This window comes from Lepidochelys olivacea, assembly GCF_965140295.1.
Source record: "Lepidochelys olivacea isolate rLepOli2 genome assembly, chromosome: 17".
Classification (NCBI taxonomy): domain Eukaryota; kingdom Metazoa; phylum Chordata; order Testudines; family Cheloniidae; genus Lepidochelys; species Lepidochelys olivacea.
Window position 1 is genome coordinate 9083237 of NC_140427.1, and position 25828 is coordinate 9109064.

The following is a 25828-nucleotide window of genomic DNA, read 5'->3' on the forward strand; positions in this document are numbered from 1 at the left end:
TCCCCAATCTGTAGCAGGAGGGATAACACCTTTACCCCACCTAACTCACAGGGGCATTGAGAGAATAAACACATTAAAAGATTGTGAGGTGCTCAGAAATACAGTAATAGTGGCCATAAAATTATTATTTTTAAAGGTAAGTAATCAGAGATAGAGATTGAGACATGTCCCAAGGTTCCAGGAATAAAACCGAAGAGTCTTGACTTCTATAACCTGCCTCTAACAGCTGACTTGCTATAAAATAATATGCTGCATGCTACAAAGTAGACAAGAGATTTTCTTAGTTCACATGTTTACCAGAAGCATGTGCTAAATAACAAACCCCATTTCTCATTAATACTCATTACAGCTTTAGCACACTATGCCTCTCTTGCCCTTTCCACTCACCCCCCCCCCCAAAAAATTTAAGAACTGCTAAGTGTTGCTTTGAATTTTTCACTGTTCTCATTTGCTCTAATCACATTACTATTAAAAGGCCAATTTTATGGTAGCCTGGTGCACTGAGCAGGCTGATCAGGTGGGTCTGCTCTAGAGAATCAGTTTCTTTGGGCATTCATGAACCTTGTCCCTTGAGCATGTTTCTGTAAAGTGAAACATTTTAGCTTTTGGCATGCTTCTCCCCTATTAGTCCTCTTCTTCCCTGCCCCCAGTCTAAATGCTGCAAGCATCATTCTTAAGCAGATTCAAATGCAGACCGAAACCTGGCATTTTAGGAATACCATTTTTAACAAGCTAGTATTAAAAATAAACATTCTGCAGAGGTTTTGCACCAACAATGAATCAAATTGATCTCTCAGCTCCCCACAAGCCCCACTGAGACAATTTTAAGGCAATCCTTAATGGAAAGTTCAAGTCTCTTTGTAGAGAATGAAGCGAAGTTATCTACAAATACTCAACAAAAAGGCAAAGATACACCACAGCGGTCATCACACTTCCAGTATGTCTGCTTCTCAGCCCCTTTTGACCAAAAAGAAGTCCCAGAACACACACACACACACAGCTGAGCAATCTCAGAGGTACATGATTAATAGACAGGGAAATTACATAAAGTGGCAATTAAGGGTTTGGAATCACCCTTTTCCAAAATGAGAAATATTTTTGGCCATGTTTCATGAGAGAATCTCAAAGTATTTGACAAGCGCTAAACTTCCAGGCCTGACTAAACAGACACCTCTGTGCCTCCAATTTTCCAATCTGTGAAAGGGGGGTAACCACCTGTCTCGCTCGCACACAGAGAGATTAAGGGTAAGATTTTCAAAAACCACCCTGAGGAACTTAAATGCTTTTCTCTCGGGAGGTAACAACATTGGAGTTGTAATGCAAGACTAAGCCCTGGTTATATCTACTGTTTCCACGCTGTGGAGAATTACACATCCAAACTTTCTGAGAGCAGACAAGGCCTAAAAGCTTTCTGAAAAAACAGGCGAGAGTTCAGAGTCCAAGACTGCCGCGTGAGAGACTTAAATACACATCTAGGCAATCCTTCTACTGAGAGTTCCACCAGTGCAGGGCCAGCACATAGTCACATACAGGCAACTTTGCAGCATACAGGCAAGATATTCAAACCATTAGCTAGTACTGAGTATTTTAGACCTTTAACCCTGCCAGGCACCAGGAAGAACTCATGCATAAAGCCAACAAGCTTCCTCCATACACAGGAGCATTAACTGCCTAATCCACACTAGTAGCCAAACCATGCAAGCTAGGACTTGCTCTAGTCTCTGTTCCACTTCAAGGAGTGCTTGGTGTGCATATATCTGCCTGGATTCCAATGATCCCCAGTTCTAGAGAATGTAAAACAAACAGGTCCTCCTCTCATTTGGAATAAACTTAAAACATTTCAAGGAAACGAAGGGAGACACACCCACAACAGCAGAAAAATTGCACCTGCCAAAGATACTTAAGAACATTATGAAACAGCAAAATTTTCTTTGATCGTCTCTGCATGAGATGCTTACCCTGTAAACCAAGTTCCTTGAGTTGTGGATAGGACCCAATAAGGTTACTTTTTCTACAAGGATACATATATTTTGCTTTGCCATCATTTTGTAATTATTTGCCTTGTTATTTTAATTTTACTTTCCACACATTACAAGAGATCTTTAACATGTGGCATCAGCTAAATAAAGTTCTATACATGTTCTCTGAAGTATCAGGTACTTTGATACTACAGCGAGAGAGGCCATAAAAGCATCTAAGATAGACAGTCACAGTTTATGTCTGTAATTAAAGTTCCCATCAAGTCTTAGGTTCTTTAGCATTAAAGCCTTTGGATGGGTAACTGCTCATTGATATTTTTTTTTTTACTAAAGCATTTTTTTTTAAATAGACGTAAGACGGATAGGGAAAAGAAAGTAACTGCTGGAGACACCTGTCAAACTGAGATTCAGAGATCTAAGCTGCTTTTTAATTAAATTGTAACTCCAATGAAATCAAAGCCACATTCACAAAACTTTGGGGGAATCTTCGCTATGGAGGACTTTCAGCTAGCCTTTTACTTCATGGGGAGAATTAATGGCATTGCTGATTTGGCCAAAGGAAAAAATCCATTATACAAGAAGATGACAACTGTTCCTTGGTCAATAACTTGCTGGGCTTAATGCACCGCTGTAGTAACCTCCCACTTTGATCACAGTTCATGAAACTAATTGAGTCAGGAATTAAAAACATACGAATAGCATGGCAAGAAAATCTCTCTCCCTTCCACCACCACCACCCGTCCACCCACCAGATTCTTGGACTGACTATGCCAGGAAATCCCCACTCTAATACCCAAAAGGGAAACTAGGACAAACAACTATGATGTCATCTGTCTCCAGTGCTCCGTGCATCATTGTAGAAGTGCATCAAGATACCCAAACTCAGGCCGGCTAGGGGATACCTCTAGTTTGCATAAAACAGAAGACTACAGCCACCCTCCATGGGTGGAGCATGTGGAGATGACAAGGCACCATGCAGTGAAAGTGGTGTGGTCCTGCTGGACAAGGGAAAAAGCTGGACTCCAGAAGTCAGCCTATGTGGAGATAGGGGTAGAAGGCGTGGCCCCATGTGGCACACAGCTCAGTTCCATAGGGGGCATAGCATGGTCAGAGAACCCAGCACCACTTGGAAAGGAGGAGACATGCTGTCTCTCTAGCGCTCACCTTAGGGTACATCTACTCTGCAGTCACACCGTGGACGTACACAAGATAGCTTTAATCTAGCTAGCTCTGGTACTGGAGCAGTAAGGGGCTTCATGGACTTCTGTACAAGCTTGCCCAAAACCTTAGGTAATTACCCAGGCAGCAAGCCCATGCTGAAGACCCTGCTGCCATAGCTTCACTGCTCTGGTACCCAAACTAACCAGATTACAGCTAGCACAGGTGTGTCTACAGCCGCCCCATGACTTCAGTGTAGACATTACCCCCCCGCCACGGTTACTCAGGTGGGGAACTGGATTTGTCCCCACATCACAATACACTACTTGAGTTATTCTCCACCCACTCTTCCAGTTCAACTGGTGCAAGCCTGTCTCCCCAGTCACCACACTAGCTTGTACCATGTGACAAGCATTAGCCATAACTCATACCACAAACTACCTTTCACACTGCTCTGGTCTACCCTACCCTTATCTAATTTCCCCCCCTACGTCTCACTACCGCTGCAGCTGTTCAGAAACCCCATTGTACCACCAACCTCGTGATTCTAGCAGTTACAAGTCACAGCCCAACACAACACCGGCAACAGTTTGGGCCCTAAGTATAAATTTCTGATTTTTTTTAAACTGAGTATTTCAATCAATGCAGCACCATAGTAACGATAGAAATAGCTTAAGTTTGGTGCGGTTTTCTTTAATGCATTTCTTGTCCATTGCTCATGGACACAGGATCTCCCCATAAGCATGGCCTGTATCAAACATACCATACAGAAAAAGACAGAGCATGCTAGAGCACTCAACTGGCATTCAAGAGACGAGAGTTCTATTCCCAGCTACGCCGTGCGACCCTGAGCAAGACACTTAGGCTTAGATCCTCAAAGGTATTTAGACTCCTAACTGCCTGCAGGCCTGTTTCCCCTCCAATCTTTTGCCTCTGGGACAAGGACCGTCTCTTACTATGTCTGTATGATACAATAGTGCCTGATCTCAGTTGGGATCTCCATATGTTACTGTAATATAGTTAAATAGAACTTTCCTTCCCACTGAATGCTAAGCCCTCTAGAGAATCCCAGGGTCAAGACACTATATGCAAAATGTGTGTTCCTCAGCAGACAGTGCAGCTGATTTCCACAAACCCACAAAAGAGCTTTTCACAGAGTACAACTTGCACGGCGTACAACATTCAATTCCAACTTCAGTTTTATTTTGTTTTTCCTTCCTTTCCTGGCTTCACCATGTGTGTAGTGTAGCTAGGGGCCCTGGAATATCTGCTATGCCCAACCCCAGAAGTGGTGGCATTTCATTGGCAAGGGAAGCATTTCCTCTATTCATCTGCGGCACTTTGGAATCCTCCTGCACGAGATATGCTGTATAAACGGAGGAGGAGAATACCAGCATACTATTGTTACATACCACAGATTCAGGGTGGAGAGAGACAAGTGGTTCATAACATGCCCATGCCCAAAAGGCAAGCTGCATGGTATACTGTGCTTGAGAAGGGCTTATTCTCCCAAGAACTTTCCATTCTTTTAGCAAGAGCAACAGAAAAACTGCTAATGACGTGTTCCCCAGCACTGGCCTATTCCACTAGTGTGACCAATGAAAAAAAACATTTGTTATTGCTAAGGATTTTAAACTGACAAGCTTTTTCAACAAAGCAGGCCCCAGACACTATCTCTAACTCACAACACAGGCTTGAGACATCCACAGACACAGAGTGAAAGCTCAGCTTGGTTGGTTTCTTTTAACCTCTTTGCACAGTTATACATGATCTGAAATAGTCCTTCAGGAAGTTTCCGAAAAACTAAATATTTATACAGCAATTGTTACAAAGTCTCCTAGTAGTTCTCTATTTAAGAGGCATTCTGTTTGCTTCAGCATTTAAAGAGCTGAAAAATCTGTCAGGCCTTTTGGTTTGGATATGAAATTGGGATTTTCAGAGCCTCTTTTTTGTCTCGTGTCCCTCATCCTCCTCCCTGATGCAAAAGTGACGCATAGAACAAACTCAAGCTAAGACAGGTAGTGGGGATATAAAATATAGATGGGAAAATGCCTATGGATTTTGTGACCAAGGCTTTTGGAGGAGGCGGGGAATCTTATTAGCAAGTCTAAGAGGGGGCAACTGAAGGGAGTTGTCCAAGATTTTGTGCTTCAATCAACCAAAAGCCCTAGCTAAAGAATGCAAACTTTCCTATCAGTACACATGGATCTGACTCAAAGCCGGGATCCATACCAGAACTCTGCCCAAGTTCTGCGGCATTTGGATCCAGCAGTGGAAATGAGGTCAGTCCCATCTCAGATCATTCACACACGCAGAGAAAAACAAACCCAGCAAGCCTTCACAACTTTAAACCATGGGAACTACTTAATTCACTAGGTATTAGTCTCTGCCCCGCCCCCCCCAACGCCATTTTCCCTCCCACCTGCCTGGTCCCCTCATTACCGTCACTCAGCATCAGTTTTTGCTACAGTAGTTTTCTTGGACCTTTGCCCCTTCAGTCAGCTTGAAGCCTCTTCTCTATTGTACACAGGAGTCTTTGGGAAATTAATGCAAGTCTTTGCTTGGGGGATGGAGAGGGTAGATGCATTCTAGCTCTGTTATTCCACCCCTTCCTTCCCCCCCACATCCCTGCCTACACACACTTAACCCACCATCCTGCAAACACTGACTTACGTTTAACTTTATGCACTGCGTTCTATGGGATTATTCAGAGACTGTAAAGCGAAGTATGCGCACAAATCTTTGTAGGATCAGGGCCTTGCTTTGTAATTAGTTTACAAAGCATGGTCTTAAATAAAAATGAAAGCTACTGGATTGCAACAATATAGCCATGTGTAGATATCTAGGAAAGCCCAACAACACTGAGCAGGATAGGAGTGATTTAGTACATTCTTGAAACCTTCTCTACAATCAAGAAAAATAAAGGCAACACTTCAGACAATAAAGAATTCGGGAGAGAGGGGAAGCAGTGAAATCCCAGGGTGTGAAGTGCATTTATCGATATTGCAAATTGATTGGATTAAAGGGACACGGGTCTACCTGAGAATATGTACTGCAATAGTACCTTAGAGACCTCAGTCAGGATGGGGCTAGGCACTGTACATACATTAGTAACAGAATAGTCCTTGCCCCAAACAGTTTACATTCTCAAACGCCAATCCCTGCAAACAAGCTAAGCCTGTGCCTCCTTTCAACCACATGAATAGTCCCACTGAAGTCAATGGAACTACTCAAGCGATTACAGTGTGCTGCCTGTCATGCTGATCGCTATTGTTTCATTGTTTCCTCACACTCCCCCATCTGCCTGGATCCATTTCTTGTCTCACACTTAGATTGGAAGCCCTTTGGGGCAGGGACCGTCTCTTAGTTCTGTGTTTGTACAGCGCTTAGCACGATGGGATGCATCTGCAGGATTGGAGGCTAAAAGAGAGTCCGTCAATTATTTTAAAAAATTAAAAGGAGTGTCAGAAACTACATCTACCCCTGCATCAGATTGCCAGTTTTTGCAGTTTTACAACACTTCCCCCCCCCCCCCTTTAAATGAACGTCTCCCTCTGGGTGAGACCCACAGAAAACAAGTGAAACTGATGGCAACTTTACAAGAGAAGTCATGAAACTGACTATACACAAAGTACTGTTAACTGCATAAAGTAATCTTCTAATCCCTGTTCTAGGTTCCCCAGTTCAATAAATCCATTTAAGAATGCTCTTTAAATCCACCCCGATTCAGCAAAGTACTTATGCACGTGCTTGACAGATTTAAATGGGACTTATGCATGTGCTCAATTTCTTCACTAAATAGGGACAGACTGCTGATTTAGGCCATAGAAATCTTAGTAGTTACTTGTAACAGCACGTAAAACATTTTCAGCCAGAAGTGTGATTTTCTAAGCTGATGGACTCTGTTTAAGTGCCTTTCCTCCCCTTACTATATGACCCAGAATACCTTTCTATTTAAAAGCAGTAAAAGCTGAAATCTAGTAAAAGAATAATAACTAACTAACTATTAGGAACTGAAAGGGCATCTAGATATACAGTAATTGGGCAAAGAGCTTGTTTTTTTTTCCCCCTTCATCATATACCTCTATCTTCTACATACACTTTGTTATGCTTTTTCAATAACTTTCCTCTTAAAAAAAAGTCACAAATTCCCCTAATGTCTTGGATTTCACAACATTTGGGAGAAAATCACCAGAGTCAACAGCCAAAAAAAAAAAAAAATCCATTACATTAACTGGCCTGTCACTGGCAGTGACAAATAAATGAATTTGATGATTATAGATCAGTCATTACTGGATCTGCCCTCAGGCTGTAAAAGGCTGAGCACTTTGCAGACAACACGTACTCAATTTGGAGACAGAGTGAAACACACCAGGGTATTGGCCACCCTACTTCTCTTCACCTCTCCCTCTTATAGAATCATAGAATATCAAGGTTGGAAGGGACCTCAGGAGGTCATCTAGTCCAACCCCTGCTGAAAGCGGGATCAATCCCCAATTTTTTCCCCAGATCCCTAAATGGCCCCCTCAAGGATTGAACTCACGACCCTGGGTTTAGCAGTCCAATGCACCCTGTCCCCAACTCACCCTCACCAAAGGTTGGTGCAGGGGGGAAAAAAAAAAGTGCCTTGGAAGAAACTATGGGGGAGGGGGAAGAAGGTATAGAAAAGGGCAGGAAAGGAATAAGCCCACCAAAAAGGAACCCAATCCAGTCATCTCCAACTGGTCAGCAGCAAGTCAAAGGGAACATAAGTACATTGTCATCATCACTGCAAATAGGAGCCCTAGGCATGGACTTCATTTTGTTAGGTGCTGTACAAACAGAACAAAAAGCCAGTCCCTGCTCCCAAGAGCTTACAATCTAAACAAACACAAAAGACATCCCTAGGCAGTGATAACGGGGAGACATCTATTATACCCAAATTCACAACAGTCTCTTGGTATTATAGACAATTGGAGTGTTTTACTTTGTGCCTAGGGAGAAGAAAGAAATGTTTATTTCTCAAAACAAAAAAAGCCACATGCCCAGCTCAAAAACCCTACCCTTGATAAAGCCCGGGACATTTTGCCTAATGTAAAGCGTCAACGTGCATTGCTCAGTTTCATTCAACCAGAGGGAAAAAGTATTAAAGAGCATGGCTGATGCTGCATCCTGGATGGGTCATCAGCAACTGAATTTGAACCTGGGACTTCTGGATCTTAAACTGTGAGCCTCAACTGCTGGAGCGAAAAGATCTAGCTCCGTCTGGCAAGGCTGTAGCAGGCTCATCCACCACTGTGTGTGGCCCAGCTGTCAATAGAGGGAGACAGAGCACCATGCTTCATGGGTATGGGCTACAAGCACCCACTGGCTGGGGAAATTCATCTGGGTTACCCAGAGTAAGTGGATTACACAAGCATTCATTGAACAGGCTATGTAGGAACTGGTCACTAGCAGCCTAAAGTAGTCCCTACCAGCTTTACTGAGCACCAACTTCACACTACTCAGCATGCACAAGGAACAGCTGGAGAAGGAGTACTAGTTTTATTACTTTAAAAAAAAAAAAAAGGTGACCCAAAAAAAAAGGAATTGTTTCCCTCTCATCCATTTACAAACAGGAAGAAAGTCACAAGGAACAAGTCTGACTGCGCTGCTCCACTACAGGCCGGTGGGGAAGAAAGGGAGAAGAGTCTTGAGTTCTGCTCGTGTGTTTAATTCCCATTCTTGTGAAAAATGCAGCAAATTCCACCTCTCACCCTTTACTTCAGTAACCCTGGGAAGCAGTGGGGCAAATCCCGGGGCGTACAGAACAGAGTGCAACAGGAACCACCACCAAATGCTTGGCTATCAGAATGCCACTGCAAGTTGAATGCTGTATAAGAAAACAGACAATCCGGCTTGGATTTACACAGCTGTCCAAGGGACTTAGACACCTGATTTCCATTAAAATTAAAGGGGGGTAGGCATCCAAACCCCTTAGACAGCTTGACAATCTAGCCTGTATATTTATTCTGGCAGGACATGCTCTCTGCTTACTGCTTTGCAATAACTAGTAAATATATTAGAGTTTAATAATGTATGATCCAAATGAAAGGGAAGGCTACAAAATTCTGCTTTTCAATCAGAATGGAGGGGAGGGGAGGGTGTGTGTGATTACACGCTTATGTCCCACATGCCCAGACAGCTATCTGCCTGCTTACATGGCTAGCTGGGAGACTACCTACCCACGCAGAAGCCTGTGTATGCCCATTTGCACACAGTAATTCAAAGCAAGAAATCAGCTGACAATCTGTCCACTGAATAGCATCCAAGGTTGAAATAAGGCTCTGTCAGGTTATTTTAAATAAAGCTCAACGCTCTCTTAAAAGGTTGAAATGAGACATGCTTCCCCTGGCGCATCCAGACCAACACACAAAATCCTCTCAGGTTAAAATCTTTTCACTGTTTTTGCAACTGAACTGTCATCTGGGATGATGTGCCCAGGTCATCTGTGGATGGCATTATTTAATTTGAAATACAATCCTGAAAACGTAATGACCTCCGCTCTGGATTGACAACAGGCGCAGAACCCAGGATATTCAGCACCAAGAGCGCAGGCCTCTACTATTTGAGCTGAAGGGGTAACTCCACTAGCTGGCAGCAACAGTAGGCTTGTCCTTTGTGTAGGCCATCTACTGGAGAAAAACATAACACTTTTAAGTCAGCAGGTTACACTCAACAGTGTTTTGATATGTAATCTTCCTTATGGCGAGTGGTTCGATCTACTCCACCTGCTAGGACTGTTCACAACAAGCAGCACTGGACCCTGATATCAAGTGTTTGTACCCTCAGGCCTGATCCTGTGAACACTTGGGCACATAACATGACTGCCATGAGTAGCCCCACTGATGTCAAGCTTCCACTGGAAACTTGTCTGCCTCTTTTTCATACAATGCTTTTCACATTTTCCAAGAGAGACAAAGAAGGACCCAGACATTGGAAAATACAGAAGAAGCAAATTAAATGAGATCGTTATCTTCTCCCCTGCCACTTAATAAAGTAAAGTAATATCTGCAAATGTGTACACACACACACACACACACACACACACACACACACACACACAGAGTTTATTCCTGTTTATCTGAATAAAATCTACGTCCCCTGTGCTATTCAGATAAACAGGCATTTGGATAATCAAGAGGGCATCGAACAAGCTCTGCCTTTCAACAAGAAACAGCTGGACTTCCCTGCTGTCACTATACATGTGCAGTAACAGCAAGGCAACAGACTCCCTAGCACCCAGGCTCCTCCTGCAGCTGCCCAGCTCAGTGCACGCCCCAGCACTGGCTCTTGCAGGCTGCCTGGGGAGCACAGAGGTCCTGCTGAAAAGGGAGCTGGGCACCTCAGTGCTGCAGTCCCCAGGGCACTCGGGGGGCTGCTGCAGCAGCCAGAGCCTAAAATATGACACCGAACAGACCAAGAGGTAAGGTGTGGGCAGAAGATGGGCATGCAGGCAACTGGGCACAGGTGTCAGGGAACTGCATGCTGACAGCTGGGCAGGGTGGCAAACTGGGGGGTTGCACACAGGCATTTGTCTTGTGAACAGGCCTGTCGGGGAACAAGGAAGAGATTCGGATAATGCGGAGGTTGGGATAATAGGGTTTCTCTCTCTCTCTCTCTAAAAAACCCTCAACTGTTAGTGTCCTTATTGTTTACAATGGGAATGAAAGAATTTGGTCTTTTTTCTCCCAGGTACATATGGTTTTCTTTTTAAAAGATTTTCAGGTTAGTAATGCTATAAATGCTCCATTATTTCAACGTTCCTTTCAGAAGCTGGAAGTTAATCAGAATTTTTACCAGGTAACAGCAGCAACTGCAAAACTGTATTTGTCTATTTCCTTCATCTCAGTATTAGCCAGATTCTATAGACTCAACAAGTTTTAAACCCCGGCAGCAAAATTTCTTAAAACAATGGCTGCAAGTTGCCCTAGCCTTCACAAGAAGAGTAGGATTACACATTATGGTGTAATCCATTAGAAGCAAATGCCTAGAGATCTGCTACGGTCATTCTACAAAAGAGGGGAAGAATTCTCAGCTGTTACAGCCTGCCACTTCTTGCTCAGTAACGGATCTGCATCATCACGGAGGTGTCAAATCCTGAAGACACAGGTAAGGGAGCCCAAAGGAAAATGTGTTATCACAACCCTGTTTGAAAGACAGCAGTTGGCCACCTCTAAACATTCGTTTGATTGGAGCACCACAAGGGAAGGAAAAAAAAAAAAAACCTTTTAAAAAATAATTTGTAGACGCAAAAATAATTTAAGTGCAGAAATAAGCTAAGTACGTGAACTGGCAAAGGGCCGCACATAATCCTAATGTTCCCATATTCCATCTCTGCGCTGACAGAACGTCAACAGTAAATTCACTCTTTGAACAGCCCAACACGCCACCTCTGAAGGTTGGCTCGGCAGGTCAAAAGGCCTACTGCCAGAGAGGCGAGGAAAGCACTGAAGCATGTTACTTGTGACTGAGAACGGGGAATGTTCCATCAGCTTCCACCAATATAGTTCAACAACAATCACTTTAGAGCGCAAAAAGCTCCTGTTTCAAAAAAGAATTGATATGATACTAAACATAACAGGAAGATGAACTACTGAGAAAAAACTCTCAAAAAGGTAGACATTTCATTAATAGCATTAATCTCTATGGACTCAAGCATCAACTAGTTAATTCGATTGAAGCACAGTTGCATTTTAACACTGAACATTTACTGCTCAACTAGGACAGGCGAACTGCTATACTCTAAAGCCTTAATTCAACAGCTAATTTAAAAAAAACAGGTCAAAACAGGTTTTTATTTATAAGATGTATTAAAGAATATTATGACAGCACTAATATTAAATCTGTTCTTTATTGCAACTAATTTACGGTGTGTTTCCTTCCAATTTTAAGCCTTATTTTTTTTTAAAGAAAAACTAAAAAACACAACCTGCTAAATAAAAATTTGAATCCATTATTAAAGAGGACTGAATAAAAATCAGGATTAGATGTAAGCAAAATATGCTTAGCTTTCCATACAGGGTGGCTTCATGCTGAGAGTGGAAGCCTACATATGTTCCATCATTTGCCCCATAATTTAGAGATGTTTACTATCAAGATTTTTTTTAAAAAAATCCACTTAGCAAAGATGACCTGATTTTGCATTCAGATCTTTAATGTGGAAGAATATTTTTGGCAACAATCAAAAATTAACTCACTCAGATCCATAATACTCATTTATCATCATTACAAGCTTTTGCAAACAAACAATACTGACAGTACAGACAGCTTTGGTAACAGAAGACCATTAGAAATTGAAAGATGGTTTAAAAAAGAAAAGGTGCAGGGGAAACATATTACGAGGCAAGACGACCTTCATAATTTAATTTCAAGACTAGTTAGGACTTCTGTAGCTTTAAGGAACGCACTGTGTGAAACACAGCACTACTCAACAACATAATCCCAAAGCTATCAAACCCTACATAACACAAAACTCTTTGCTTAATACAGAAATAAGCCAGCCCCCTCTTTTGTCATTAATTAGCATTAGCTACATCTTAAGAAAGTAAGAGCCCTCAAGGAAAGGTTTAAGTACATTTGTTTAGTTTTAATTTCTGCATGTAGATTTTTTTTTTAAATTGCTATTACTCCTCTTGCTATATGCCCAGAGATGTTAAATTTACACATTTTCTTCTGGATGTGTGCTTTATACAGTATATAATGTTATAACATCATGCACTATTAAATTGCTCGCTCTCATGTGGGATTATGTACAATAAAAATATTCAGTTAAACTTGTTTAGGCAGTCTCTACCCACCAATTTCAACCACTATTCCCTTTTCGCCTGTGTCTACAGCTTCCTATTCACCTCCCTCCCCACCCCCACTTCTTAATGAGGAGGCAGGACTAGAACAGAATACAGAAGCAATCCAGGTTGATTTTAATATACATCAATGGTGTATACCATTTGAATTAAGTTTTTGCAGTGGAGACAAAGCAAAAAAGAGAGGAAAGTTAACTGTAGAAACTCTTTTTCAGACTCAGACTTCGAAAGTCAAGTTAACTGATTGCATATTGGAATTTGAAAAACTGATCTACTGCTTTTGCAAAACAGAGTTTTAAATAGTAAGAACTGTTTCAATTCCACAAACAGGTCCTCCAGCACCAATGGTACCAAGATATATTTCAGAGATAGCATACAGATGAAAGCTTCTCTGCACATGGCTAAAGTGTCTGTCCCAACATGGAAACTGACCACATTATAACAAAGTATGCCCTATAAGGAGCAGGTCACTATCCAATAAGACTAGTACGATAAAAGACTTACAGCTCTTTGTTCATCCTTCTTGGAAAGGCATACCCAATGCTCATAAAAGTTCAGAGCTTCATACCAATCAAGAACTCATTACCCACCACTTATTAGTGCCCAAACACCTCTCAAAAGTTATACAAAAGAAAACTCACAAAGCATGAGGGCAGAGATTTATTCCCATCCATCAAAGCAAAGGAGCTCAAAGCTCAGCCTGAAACGAGCAAGAAACCCTGCACTTAAACCAAAAACTCTTCATAAATACTGTAGCAAGATACGGTACAAAATACTGTAACAATTGTAAGTAACACAGCAATGCTCTACCATTACAATGAGAAAAAGCTAAGACTCCTTCAGACTAGCACAAATGACTGGGACTCCGTAAGGAGATAGTTAAACTGGAGACATGTAATATCGCACAAAGCAGCTCTCCTGTAGTTTCACAGCCATATGCTGATACCCTTAAGACGCCATGCGCTCCAGCTTTAAAAGCTTTCATTGCCAATTCCCTGTTTGAAACCTGAACTGCCTGGCAACAATGACTCTGTGTGCCTAAAATCCTATTATTGATCCTCCTACTTACCTTAGGCTGTGCTCGTCGGGGAAATGCAACTTTAGGGTCAATCTGAGGGAAAAGAATGGGGAAAATCATGTTAATTTTTTTAAACCATTGAATTATTAATCCCTCATTTCTCAGGCTTAAAATTCAGCACACTGGACCTTCTAGAGCAATTTAGGAGCTAATGGACTATGGTCAGATTTAGAGTGGGACTGAATTGATCTGGTCTGTAAATGATATCTAGTGCATTCTATACTATAACTTACATGGTATACAAGATGCTCTGTACTACTTTTTGGGCTGGTGCCTCTCCAACAAGAGCTGGATGTTAAATATTACCAGCATATTCTGTAGATTTGTAGAGAGATGGACTCCATTTTGGATCACAATCTTAATCTGCAAGTTTGTTCAGCTTTCAAACACATGCCCCTGGGGGTTCTCTAAAAAAAAAAAAAAAAAAAAAAAAGCTCCCCATCCCCCCACAATAAAAAGATACAAAACACTGATCCAAATTATTTACTTTTAAATTATTAGAACTATCTTGCTAAAACAACTGCAAAGATTACTTTTTATAAATTGCATTCCTAACTGATTTGCTTTACAGTTGACATCAAAGGACACAGGTGGGCAATAAAAAAAAAAAAATCCGTGAAGGGTAAAAAAAAAAAAAAAGCACACCACATGAGTGCTAAACCTAGAAGAAACTACATTCTTAAAAGATTTATGCAGACTTTCTATGAAGGAGCTAACAAACTAATCTTAAAGGGAAAGCTGACTGCCACAGAAATAAAAAAAACATGATTTCATCCCTTGATACCTTATTTTTAGATGCAGGGTTTACTGTCTGTTTTACTTCATAAGTTACAAAAAAAAAAAAAAAGCAGGTCCCCAGTTCAACAAGCCAGTCTGGCAATTTTAAAGCAACTTAAAAATAAGATGGCTTTAAATGACCACTGTTTCCTGCCATTCAAGGTGTTAAACAAAAAAATATACACCACCAGATTCATGGCTTGTTGTAAACAAAATAATGCCTCAAACTGCTACCTTTAAAGAAAAAGAAAAAAAACTAATGAAAGGTCTATATGCTGTTGAATTTCCTCCTCTTCTTTCAGCAGCATTTGCTCATAAACACATCCTTAATAAAAAGTTTTGAAAAATGGATGATTTAAGGGGAAAAACCATGTGTATAACTGCAGTAACATTTAACAGCTTCCAGTGTTACTTTTTTTTTTTTTTTTTTTTAATATATCCAACTTAGATCCTGGCTTTGGTAAAGGATATTTTGAAATAAAAACTATTTTAAGGGAATATTAATTTAAGATTTTTTTGTGGACAAGGAGTTGAGGGTTTTTAAACTAATGCTATCAGATGTTGCTTATGGTGATGTCACTGACAGGTAACCCACCACGTCACTCTATGTACCAGTAGTTTTAGTCAACTAAAATGTCAAAATTGTAAATGGTACAATCATTTAATACTCAATTGACAAATTAATTTCTCTGTTATATAGAAGTGGGTTTTTTTTAAACATATACCTGAGAAATGAGTGATTACATGCCACTTTATTGTTCAAAAAATATAAAAAAGTCAAATCCTTTATCTAGAAAGCTACCCTTTTTCACAGAGATTATTATCTACAAATATATTCAGCACTGACTAGGTACTTGTCTACCAGGGAAATACAACAGGTGTGGATTTTCCATTGAGATACCCAAAGGCAGAAACAGCTACGCACATTTCTGTATCAGCCTCCAAAGTTATACTGTTTGTTTTTAAAAACAAGTTACCAAAAAGAGAAAGATAATTAGAGAGACTCCAATCACACCACAATGGCATTATTGTAAAGTCTGGCACTGGCAAAAAGTTGTATCAGCCACCAAATTCTGAAGCACAAATACTCAGTTTACGGAGGCCAGTTCTCAAAGCAAAGGGGTCTTTACACCACAAGGAAAATATTAGGTTCAAATAACTTAATTTTTCTCGTTGGGAAACTTTTGGTCTAACGTCATTACATGTTTAAGGGAACACACAATCAGCATGGCAAATCCGTACCTTTTGCACATCCCTGTCAACTATTGAAACCACCAGCAAAAACAAAGTAAAACTTCTACCAAAAAAAAAAATTAGTTAGTTAGATACAATTCTACTTACTGTATCTACAAGTCCTCTATGAAATGACTATAATACTATTTCTGATATGAATGGCCATTACCTAAACAAAGCTTTTAACGCAACAAGAGCGCCGTTTCCATGCCAATACCCAACCGATCTGATCTGCCTCCTGTGCTGAACGTTGAAACAGAGTCAAATGCTATGTTATACTAAAGAACAGTTACTATCATATGTCTACAGATAAATGGCTGAGTGAGAACTTGGCTGGTCTTACTTTTTGAAAAATGCTGTTGTTTTCATGGGTGGGTTCTGTTTAAGTAGAATCAATCACTGCAGCATAATCAAATCTGATGTAAGTTTATTTTTGTCTATTTCTTTGCCCTTCCCCTGCCCAGGAGCAAATTAAATACATTCCAGTGACTAAACTGCAACGTAGGGCTAAGGGAAGGAGGTAAGAAATCATCAATAATAATTCTGGGTGAGCTTCTAGGTTGTAGTTGTTTTTTAATCTAGTTCAAGAAATGTTGCCTGCCTTATCTTATCTAAACTTATTCTTTTTGTTAAAAAAAAAAAATCCAGATACAGTTGTACAGCAGAAATCTGGTGAGAGCTTAATCTCAGAGTTCAGTTGAATCAGTTATCTTGCCATATCTGATTAAACCTAAAATCAAATTATTAAGGAATGTGAAGGCATGAGCTACGTGTTCAGACAAGCCCAGCAGAATTTGCTGGGCAAATTAAAACACTACTTTCCACCTGCTTCTGTAGGGTTATTTTTTAAAATGCAAGTTAAAAAAAAAAAGAAAATATCATGCACTCATGTCGGGTTCAGTTCTGTTCTTTATTTAGCTATATTCGTCACAAAATAAGTCTTTAACAGCATTAAAACATAATCCCGCCAACCATCAACACTCATGTTGAAAGAAAACATTTAAGATCCAAAACATGTACCATAAAAGACAGTTACGAATAACAAAAACCACTTGACATGTTTAGCAGATGTTCTGCCAGACACTTAAACCAAGAAGATTCGTCCCTTCCCAAAGTTCTGTCCCTTTCAGACAGCACTGTACCAAAAGCAATGATGACCTTTACTAGTGTTCTTTTTTCTAAGTTTGCTGAGGCTTATAACTGAAACCAAGTAACAAGACCCAAACGCCACTTTTTGGCATAGCACTGAGAGAAGAATTAAAACGAGGGTCTATCTGCATAAACACTTAGTGTCCACTGCCAGATCCAATACTGAAAATGTAACATGTGGGGCAAGTCATGTAATTTACATACGAAAAAAAGTAACAAATTGGCTGACTCTTTTGTGCATTTTCCTGCATGATCCACTGGGGACTTATTACAGTGAAAAGCTTCGCAAAAATGATAATCTATTATTTTTGCTTCTGTAGCACCTTTCCTCCAAAGAGCCCCAACCGTTTTACTACACTATCTTGTAAGTCTCACAACACCCTCCTCCCCCTCGCCTCCAAAAAAATCTACTTTGAGAAAGGGGAGATTGGAAGAACTTCAGAAACGTGTGTCATTCAAGGGTAAACCATCAACTCCCACGATAAGGTGTAAAAAAAAAAAAAAAAAAAAAGTTCCTACCAAGAGTGGCCTCTTTTTTACTTATACACCGTTCCTCTTCCCACCCCACCCCTCAAAAAAGTTAGTTTTTCACTCTATGATATTGTTAATTTCACTGTGAGGCTGGAGGATCATGATCTGGATTTGCAGTGACGGTAAAAAAAAGTTGTTGTTTTTTTTAAAAAAGTGACAGCTTTTCAAAGTTAAAAGTGAAATCTGAAAAATGATCAGAATGAACATCTCGCTCAGGGACAGTTTTATGTTGAGTTTAAAAAAAAAACAACAACAAAAACTGCAGCTCCAGCAAACCAAACGAAAAGGGCACTGTCCCTTTAAATAAGCCTGTCACAGTCATAACATTGCAGGAAATAAAGGACACATTAAAACAACCACACACATAACATACCGTCTTGGAATCTAATTCATGATGGGGCTGAGCTAATACTTTATCTACACTTGCCGGATCAGCAAACGTAACGAAACCGAAGCCTCTGAAATGAGACAAAGAACAAGGTGTGGGGGAAGAGAACATAAGAGCTAGACCAAAAACAAACAAACAAAAAAAAGCCTAAGAAAAATAAATAACAGTTTCTTCCTTTCCCCATCTGCCCCCTCCCACTGAAAAATATCTCAGATTCAGAAGGGAGGAGATAATGTAGGTCTCTCCAATCCCACCTCCCCTTCACCTTTCAACCCCCTCTTCATGCTTTGTTTTAAACTGGAGCACACAGGACTGGGGTGTTGTGATCACCGTCAGAGAGAGGGGAAACCAAAGATACTTAAAAAACAAAAAAAACAACAAATACAAACTGTTTGCAAAGTGTACCCAGCAAAAATTGGTATATTTGTGTTCTTTTTAGAGTACCCCACAATTAATCAAAGATGAAAGGGCAATTAAAATGACAGTGCAAAGGGGGGGCAATCAAATAAACAGGTCACAATCAATAGTCTTCAGCGTTTTGTTTAGGGGATGGGAAAGTTTATTAAAAAAATCATTTTCAGCTAAAAATGTATAAACAAATTCCTTGGTACTTTTGGACAATATATACACATACACACAAAGAGATAACTTTAAAACTTTGATTGTAAAACAAATGAAATTAAAAAGAGAAGGAGAATTTACCTGGAACGTTTTGTGGTAGGGTCCCTCATGACCATACATTCTCTAATTTCTCCAAATTTGCTAAAATAGTCTCTAAGGCTATCTGTAGAGAGAGAAGGAAAGAGAGGGGAGAGAGAGAGAGAGAGAAGGGGGGGGAAGAAGAGAAATAAAAGCAAATGCAATTCTGATCACTCAAGGAGTTTTAATTTGTGGTGGGATGGAGTGGGGGTGTTTTGCATTTCTTTTTAAAGGCGCGCGCGCACACACAATTTAAGGTCGAATAGAGGACTCGACAAAGGCTTTGCTGTGGGGGGGGGGGGGAATACAGATCTACAACCTTGTTCAGGAGAAGAAGTGTGTGTGGTGTGAGGGGGGGACCCCAACGACGAGAGGTAACTGAACGGGGATAACAAAGAGCAATAAAGCAGCCAGGGTTGAGGGTGGGTGGGGGGTTGGGCCCCACCCCACCCCCACACACACATACCCTGTCCCTTACCTGGTGAGGTTTGCCAGCTCAGGCCTCCAATAAACATTTTACTGGAAGAAGAAAACAGAACAGAGTTAAGCACAGATGTCAGATCGGCCATTTTGACGTGTAACTTACAAAAGCTAAAAGGAAGAGAGAGAGAGAGAGAGAGAGAGAGTGCGCTGGGGGGGGAAGAAGGGAGGGGAGGAGGGGTGAGGGAGGGGGGCAGTTCAATGCAACCCACCCAAGGTGAGCAACTCAGGGACAGGGGGGCACCAGAAGCGCCGGCATGGCTCTGCCTTCGGGGCTCTCTTCTCTGCCCCTCTTCCCCCCCACCCCAACACCTAGCCAAGGAAATCATATCAAGTAGGGATGGTGGCGGGGGGGCTGGTAAACTTACCCAGGGTCGTGCTGGGAGTCGTTTGGGCTTCCAGAGGTAGCTTGGCTCCCATCTGCCTCCATGTCTGCAAAAACCCACAGTGATCCTGAGCAGCGCAGAGCGAAAGCCCCTGAAGAAACCCCCACCACCCTCCCCCCCCCTTTTTTTTTCTTTTTCTTTTTTTTTTTCCTTCTCCTACCAGAGAATATTACTGGAGAGAGGAGCCGGGGAAGCAGCCAGATCCGTCACACGTGGGATCAGCTTAGCTCAGCTCCTTCCCTCCCCCCCATCTACCATCCTCTCCTCCCTCCATCTCCTGCTCCCTCCTCCTTCTCTCCCCCCTCCTCTCCTCTCCCCTCCCCTGAACGCACATGGGGCGGAGTTCTAGAACGTAATGTAACCCATTCGGAGGACGTCATCAGTCTCAGCACTGCCCCTCTCTCTCCCCCCCCGCCCCAGCCCCCCAAACGGCTCTCACAGTCTCTGACCGTGACCCGGATCCTTCAGCTGCCTCTTCGCGGGGCTGGAGAGAAGGCTGCTAACCTCGGTCCATCTATGCCAGGGAGCCCAGCTGCCTGCAAAGCGGTTGTGGGGGGAATACAGGAGGAGCCGCTGTTCATCCTCTTGGAGTCTATAATAAATAAGAACAACCTTGCAGCTAAAGCAACCTGTCTTGGAGCCTTTGCTAATCAGAGTGACAGCCCCCCCCCCACAAAAAAAACAACAACAACAACAACAAAAACCACTGACGCAAGGGTCAGTCTGAGACATTTTAAAAGAAGAGGATAGTCTACACACCCCCAAAAATGACAAATAAGCTTTATAAATAGCTTCCCGTAACAAGATCTTTCAAGGCAAGTGTCCTGTCTTTGCATCAGTTCATGCAGCACTTGGCACACTGGGTCGGGATTCTGCTGTTAATGAAATAGAAACAACACATCATCATCATCATCACCACTCTCAATTCATCCCCAAAGGCCTAATGCTGGAGTCTGTTCTCAGTCGAAATCTCTATCTGCTACAGGGCCAGTTTTGCTTGCCACTGCAAGATCAAACCCCCTTCCCCCCCCGCCCCAAAATGAGGGAGACTTGGATGAGGGCTTCCTGCTCTTCCCAGCATCACTCTTTCTATTCTCTCCTTTAATAAAGAATCTTACTGACCTGAAGGAAATAATTGGGTGAGGAGGGGGGAAAAAAAGTTTGTGACCTCTTCAAATAAATTATATTTCATTGTCAAGTGAGAAGATGTGAAACATAGTGCCGAACATGTGTATGCAACCCATGGCCCCAGTCTGTTCATGGTACCAAAGTTAAGCACATGCATGTTTGCAGAATAGGGTCTTCATGCTAAATACACACACACGCAGAGCTAGTTTCTAACTTCTTTACAGCAGGATTCTGCATGGAATTCATAAATCAAAAGGAAGCATTGTCTAGTGATTAAATCACAAGGCTGGAAGTCTGGGTTCTTTTCCCTAGTCTGCCACTGTCTCACTGTTTGACCTTGGTCAAGCTATTTGACCTCTCTGTGCTTCAGCTTCCTATCCTGACCATGGGGATAACAACAACTACCTCAAAAGGCATCTCGTGTAGCCTAATTCAGCTCTTTACTCAGGCAAACCCATTTGTGTCCCATTGTGCCCAGATTTGACACAGTGTGTTTCAAAGCACTTTGACAGACTCAGATGGAAAATGCTCTAGAAATGCCAACTATTATCATAATTATATAAGGTTAAAGCAATCAGTTCCACCTAAAGTGAGAACAGTGTAGTATGAATGCAGGCTATGTGCCCAAGAGGACAGCATTTTGCTTGCATCGCTAGGGTCTACGTTGTCAGAAATGTCCATTGATTTTGAGTGCCTCACTCGGTCTTAAAATGGGTACAGCATACCTCAGGGTCCCAAAATCAGAAGACACGTTTGAAAATATACACCTGTGAGTAGTAAAATTTTTAGATGTTTTGTTTGCAATTATTTAGTAACTATTTTTTAAAATATGCATAATGTTTCCATCAAGTTTCACCTAGAGGTACTTGAAACGCGTTCTCACTGAAGAAACAGAAGCCCTGATCCTGCAAAGACTTGTATGAATATGCCTAACTTTACACATTGTGAATAGTCTTATTGACTCACTAAGAGTGTGCATATTTAAGCATGAGCCTTTGCAGTATGAGGACCCAAAACTCACATTGCTGTATTAAAGAAACACTATTAATTTTTGTATTGTGATACTGACTCATTTAAAAAAAAATCAAACTTCTGATACAATATGTCCTGAATTTTGTATACTGTAAATTCTCTCTTAAAATATATTTGTACCACTGTTTTTCTGCTCCCCTGCTCATATTTATAAGGGTCTTTACAGCAAGGAAAAATGGGGGGCGGGGAGGGGGAGGCTGACAGGAACAACTCCAAGTTGCCATTGTGAGAGGGAGGAATTGAAATGGACTATCAGCAAAACAAAGAAACTGACAAACATAGAGTTGTCAAATGCACAAAGTAAAGCAGAGAGGGGCAGGGGGAAAGTGGGGGGGAATAGAGTAAAATCATTTTTTCTCTAAACCTCTTTCAGATTTTAGATATTCTTCATAATAATCCCAGGGAAATTACCAGCCAGAAACATGATTCTCAAGATGACATTGCCCCTTTAATCTTTCTGACCATGATGCAAAATTTTTTAAGGGATGCTGTCTGTCAAGCTAAAAATTCTGGGACAAATTCTGCACGCAGATTTAAGTCACTCCAATGAAGCCAGTCATAACTAAGAAAAGAATTTGGACTCGTGTATTTAAAAAGTATCTTACCTGTGTTACCAATAATATCATAAAAAATCAAAAGTCAAATTATTTGTAAAATATAGGGTTCATCTGTGCTGCTTGTTTCCTTTTTGCAGTTTATTCAGCTCGGGTGATTTAAGTAGACAGGTCAGTTTCACGCTGTCGATAGTAATTTTTTCTGTCGGGTTCTCCTGCACTGGAACAGCACTTTTGTATTTAGGTTTCCAGCTACAACACATCTGAAGTGAGCTGTAGCTCACGAAAGCTGATGCTCAAATAAATTGGTTAGTCACTAAGGTGCCGCAAGTCCTCCTTTTCTTTTTGTGGCTACAGACTAACACGGCTCCTACTCTGAAACAACACATCTAACGTTAAGCAAACCTCTATTCCCTTTAAAGGGAACAGGAGCTAGGAGCGTTTTTCATCTTCAAAGTGCTTTATGAACTTTAAAAGCTAGAATGTCTGTTAGGTGGGGAAAACCCATGTATCATGTATCCAAACAGAAAAGTATCCTGGTATTTCTACTGTGTTGTCTCATCAGCTGTGGGTTTTGTTCCACATGGAACTGGCAGAAGGGTAGGTGCACTAAGGCCAGAGAGTTGAGGAATTATGACTCTGCTCTGTCTCCCTGCCAGATGCTGCCTTACGCTCCCCTAAGGGCTATGTGGTTTTGTTGTGGGCCAGGACACACTGTATGCTGAATGGTGGCACATGTCTCTCTGCAATTGAATGGTTATTTTATTTCAGAGACAAAATTGCTCATGTTCACAGGTCCACTCACTACCCATACTCAAAACACCATCCCTGGATGTTAGTGACCTCTAAAATCACTGTTCAGTGAGGAAGCATGGTTTATACTGGATAGAAAACTGAGCCAGAAGTTAGAAAATCTGAGTTCTCCTCCCAACTCTGCTGCATAACCTCAGGCAAAGTCACGCCCCACTCTGTGCCTCAGCTTACCACAATGGTCAAATGCAGACGTTGATATGTACCCTCCTTTGTAAAGCACTAAAGAGCTACAATGAAAAATGCTAGCTAAAAGAGCCATCCCCCCTTTTCTAAGCAAGCCAAAACCAATCTCCAGTGCCACCTGGCAGCTGCCTGGCTCCCTGTCAGTCAGGGTTCTCACCAGGGCATGGTACAGTGACACCACTTGCTGCTCTGGTACCTGGATGCCACAGAGGATGGACAAATACAGCCATACTCATTGAACCTCTCAGTGGCATTTGAAATCACTGCTCCAAGAAAAAGGGGCAGTGAATGGAAATGCTCTGAAATGGTGCAATAGCCCCTCTTCGACTGAGCCTGAAGGGTTGTTCCCAACAACCATCCTTCCATCTCCAGATGCTCCTCAGCTAGAGTCCCAGAAGGCTCGTGTTGTTCATCGTCTCTGTAGGGCCATTGGTGGGGCTGGTGAGGACAACTCCTGCTGAAGTGACAGCCATCGCCAAGCCACACCCGAACTGCTCATTGTGCCACAAGTCCAAATTCTTGACCAGTTCATATGATAGACAGGTATCAAATAAAGGAAGGTATTTTCAAAGACTAGGTATGAAATTCCCACTGAAAGTCAATGGGATCTGGGCACCTGAGCCTGCCCCTAAACTGCCTGTCTCATTATCAAGTGTAAGCCACGTCAGTTACAAAGGAATAGTCTCCCAGTTTCCCATTGTGCATAAGATTTTCCATAATCTCTTCATGATGTTGCTGCACCCTCAGACGAAGGCACGGACATTTGTATTTCCATGATCGCCAAACATTATTACAACTGTCACATTAATTTCCTGTGTGTTTGCAGGAGGCTTGGGTTTTTTCCAGTTACAGGGCTCAACACAGGGGTAATGGGCTGAAATTCTAAGGCCTGTCTTATACAAGAAGTTGGAATAGATGATCAGATGGTCCCTTCTGGCCTTAAAATCTGTGAATCCATGATTTTTCCCTCTCTCCCCTCCTGCTTTTGTGTACTTGTTACAGGGTTAATATAGATAAAGGTGAGAGAGAACCCTAATGGCTGGGTCAACACACATTTTTTGTCCTGGTAGAACACCTGTAAGGGGCATGATTTTTACACTCATATAATAATTATATGAGTAACTCTTAGCGTGGACATGGTTGTATCAGTATAAAAGTGCCTTACATCAGTATTTAGTTTATTCTCCTTCCTACATGGGAATAGCTACGACATTGACATAATCACCTTTAGAGCAGTATAACAGTGTCCACGCTTGGGAGTTGCACTGCTTTAACTATCCCATTATGGTTAAAGTGATACAATTTGTGTGTGTAGCCCAGGCCTAAGATGATAAAATGTCTAGATAAGGAATTCACTGACAGGGATACAGGGTTCTATTCTGCAGTACATAGTCAAGCAAAACTCCCACTGTCGTTAAAGAATCACAATACAATGGCAGCTAGGAAAACTGCAGGACTGGGGACCGTAGTGCCACCAAGACAAATTCTGCCCATATTTACCCCACATTAAATCTAGAATAACTCTACAGAAGTGAATGGTATTACTCCAGATTTACCCCTGTGTAAATGGGAGCAGAACCTGCTCCTGTGTGTACAAAATGAGTAGCTTGCATACCCAGTGGGTAGAAGACCAGGAGATTGCAGCAGAGAAAGCAACTACAAGGACGGTGTTAGATAAGTCAACCCTTGCCTCTATTTTAGGTTATACCCATACCACTCCCAACATTCCTAGGAACAAATTCAGCACTGCAGTGATATGGTGTGTATTAACTACAAATGCAGATTCAAAGGGTTCAATTTGGTTCCCACAGAATACCAGTCCAGTACCAGTTACACCCTTTTTCACACCACACTGGTGCAGATGACACCTCTGTGCCTCTTATACTCATTTCCTGACCAGCTTACACCCTGGATGTGTAAGCTACATCACTACTTAGATCACCACTCACTCTGCCAAATTTTGTCCTGCCCTTTGCCCCTTCACAAACATACTGACATCAACCAGAGAAGAATTTGGCCCAGAGTGCGACGAACGAATGTACGTGTTTATGAAGACCACTGCCCTCTACTGGATGTGCTCATGTGCGCACTAGTGATCTCTACTGGCTGAGCTAATCAAGCTGCTCCTTTGCTCAGCTAAGTCCCAAGTTTTTACAGCTGACAGCCATATTAGCTCTAATCCTCATATTGGATGTACATGGTGAGGTGGCAGCCATGGTGCCTGTATGTATGCAGCCTTAGACAGCGTCTACGACAGAATGAATTAACTCACCCAAGAGAAGAAAGAAGAGCTAGATAAATCAGATATTGAAAGACTGAATTCAAAGAAGCCATACATGTGGGTGTCTATACAACTGTGTAAACACTAAACGCTAAACTGAGCCCTGTAATAATAGTACAATGGGGAGTCGACTGTAATATTGTGGCTAACAAAGA

At 41.7% G+C, this 25828-nt stretch overlaps 1 protein-coding gene across 18 annotated transcripts in view; it reads right to left on the minus strand.

Annotated features, from left to right (window-relative positions):
- MSI2 (musashi RNA binding protein 2) overlaps positions 1 to 19945 on the minus strand; it is a 378049-nt gene extending 358104 nt beyond the window's left edge. For 16 of the 18 annotated variants that reach the window (XM_084651252.1, XM_084651253.1, XM_084651255.1 and 13 more), the window contains exons 1-5: positions 19665 to 19728; positions 19295 to 19335; positions 18820 to 18901; positions 18103 to 18187; positions 14031 to 14072 (exon numbers count right to left, since the gene is read on the minus strand). In XM_084651252.1, the coding sequence (XP_084507378.1) occupies positions 14031 to 14072; positions 18103 to 18187; positions 18820 to 18901; positions 19295 to 19335; positions 19665 to 19726 (312 nt within the window). In that variant the 5' untranslated portion in view covers positions 19727 to 19728. Of the gene's footprint in view, positions 1 to 14030; positions 14073 to 18102; positions 18188 to 18819; positions 18902 to 19294; positions 19336 to 19664; positions 19781 to 19842 lie in introns of those variants that run through there. The other 2 variants (XM_084651251.1, XM_084651240.1) reach the window with 2 other exon arrangements.
- Between the last annotated feature and the right edge of the window lie 5883 nt (positions 19946 to 25828).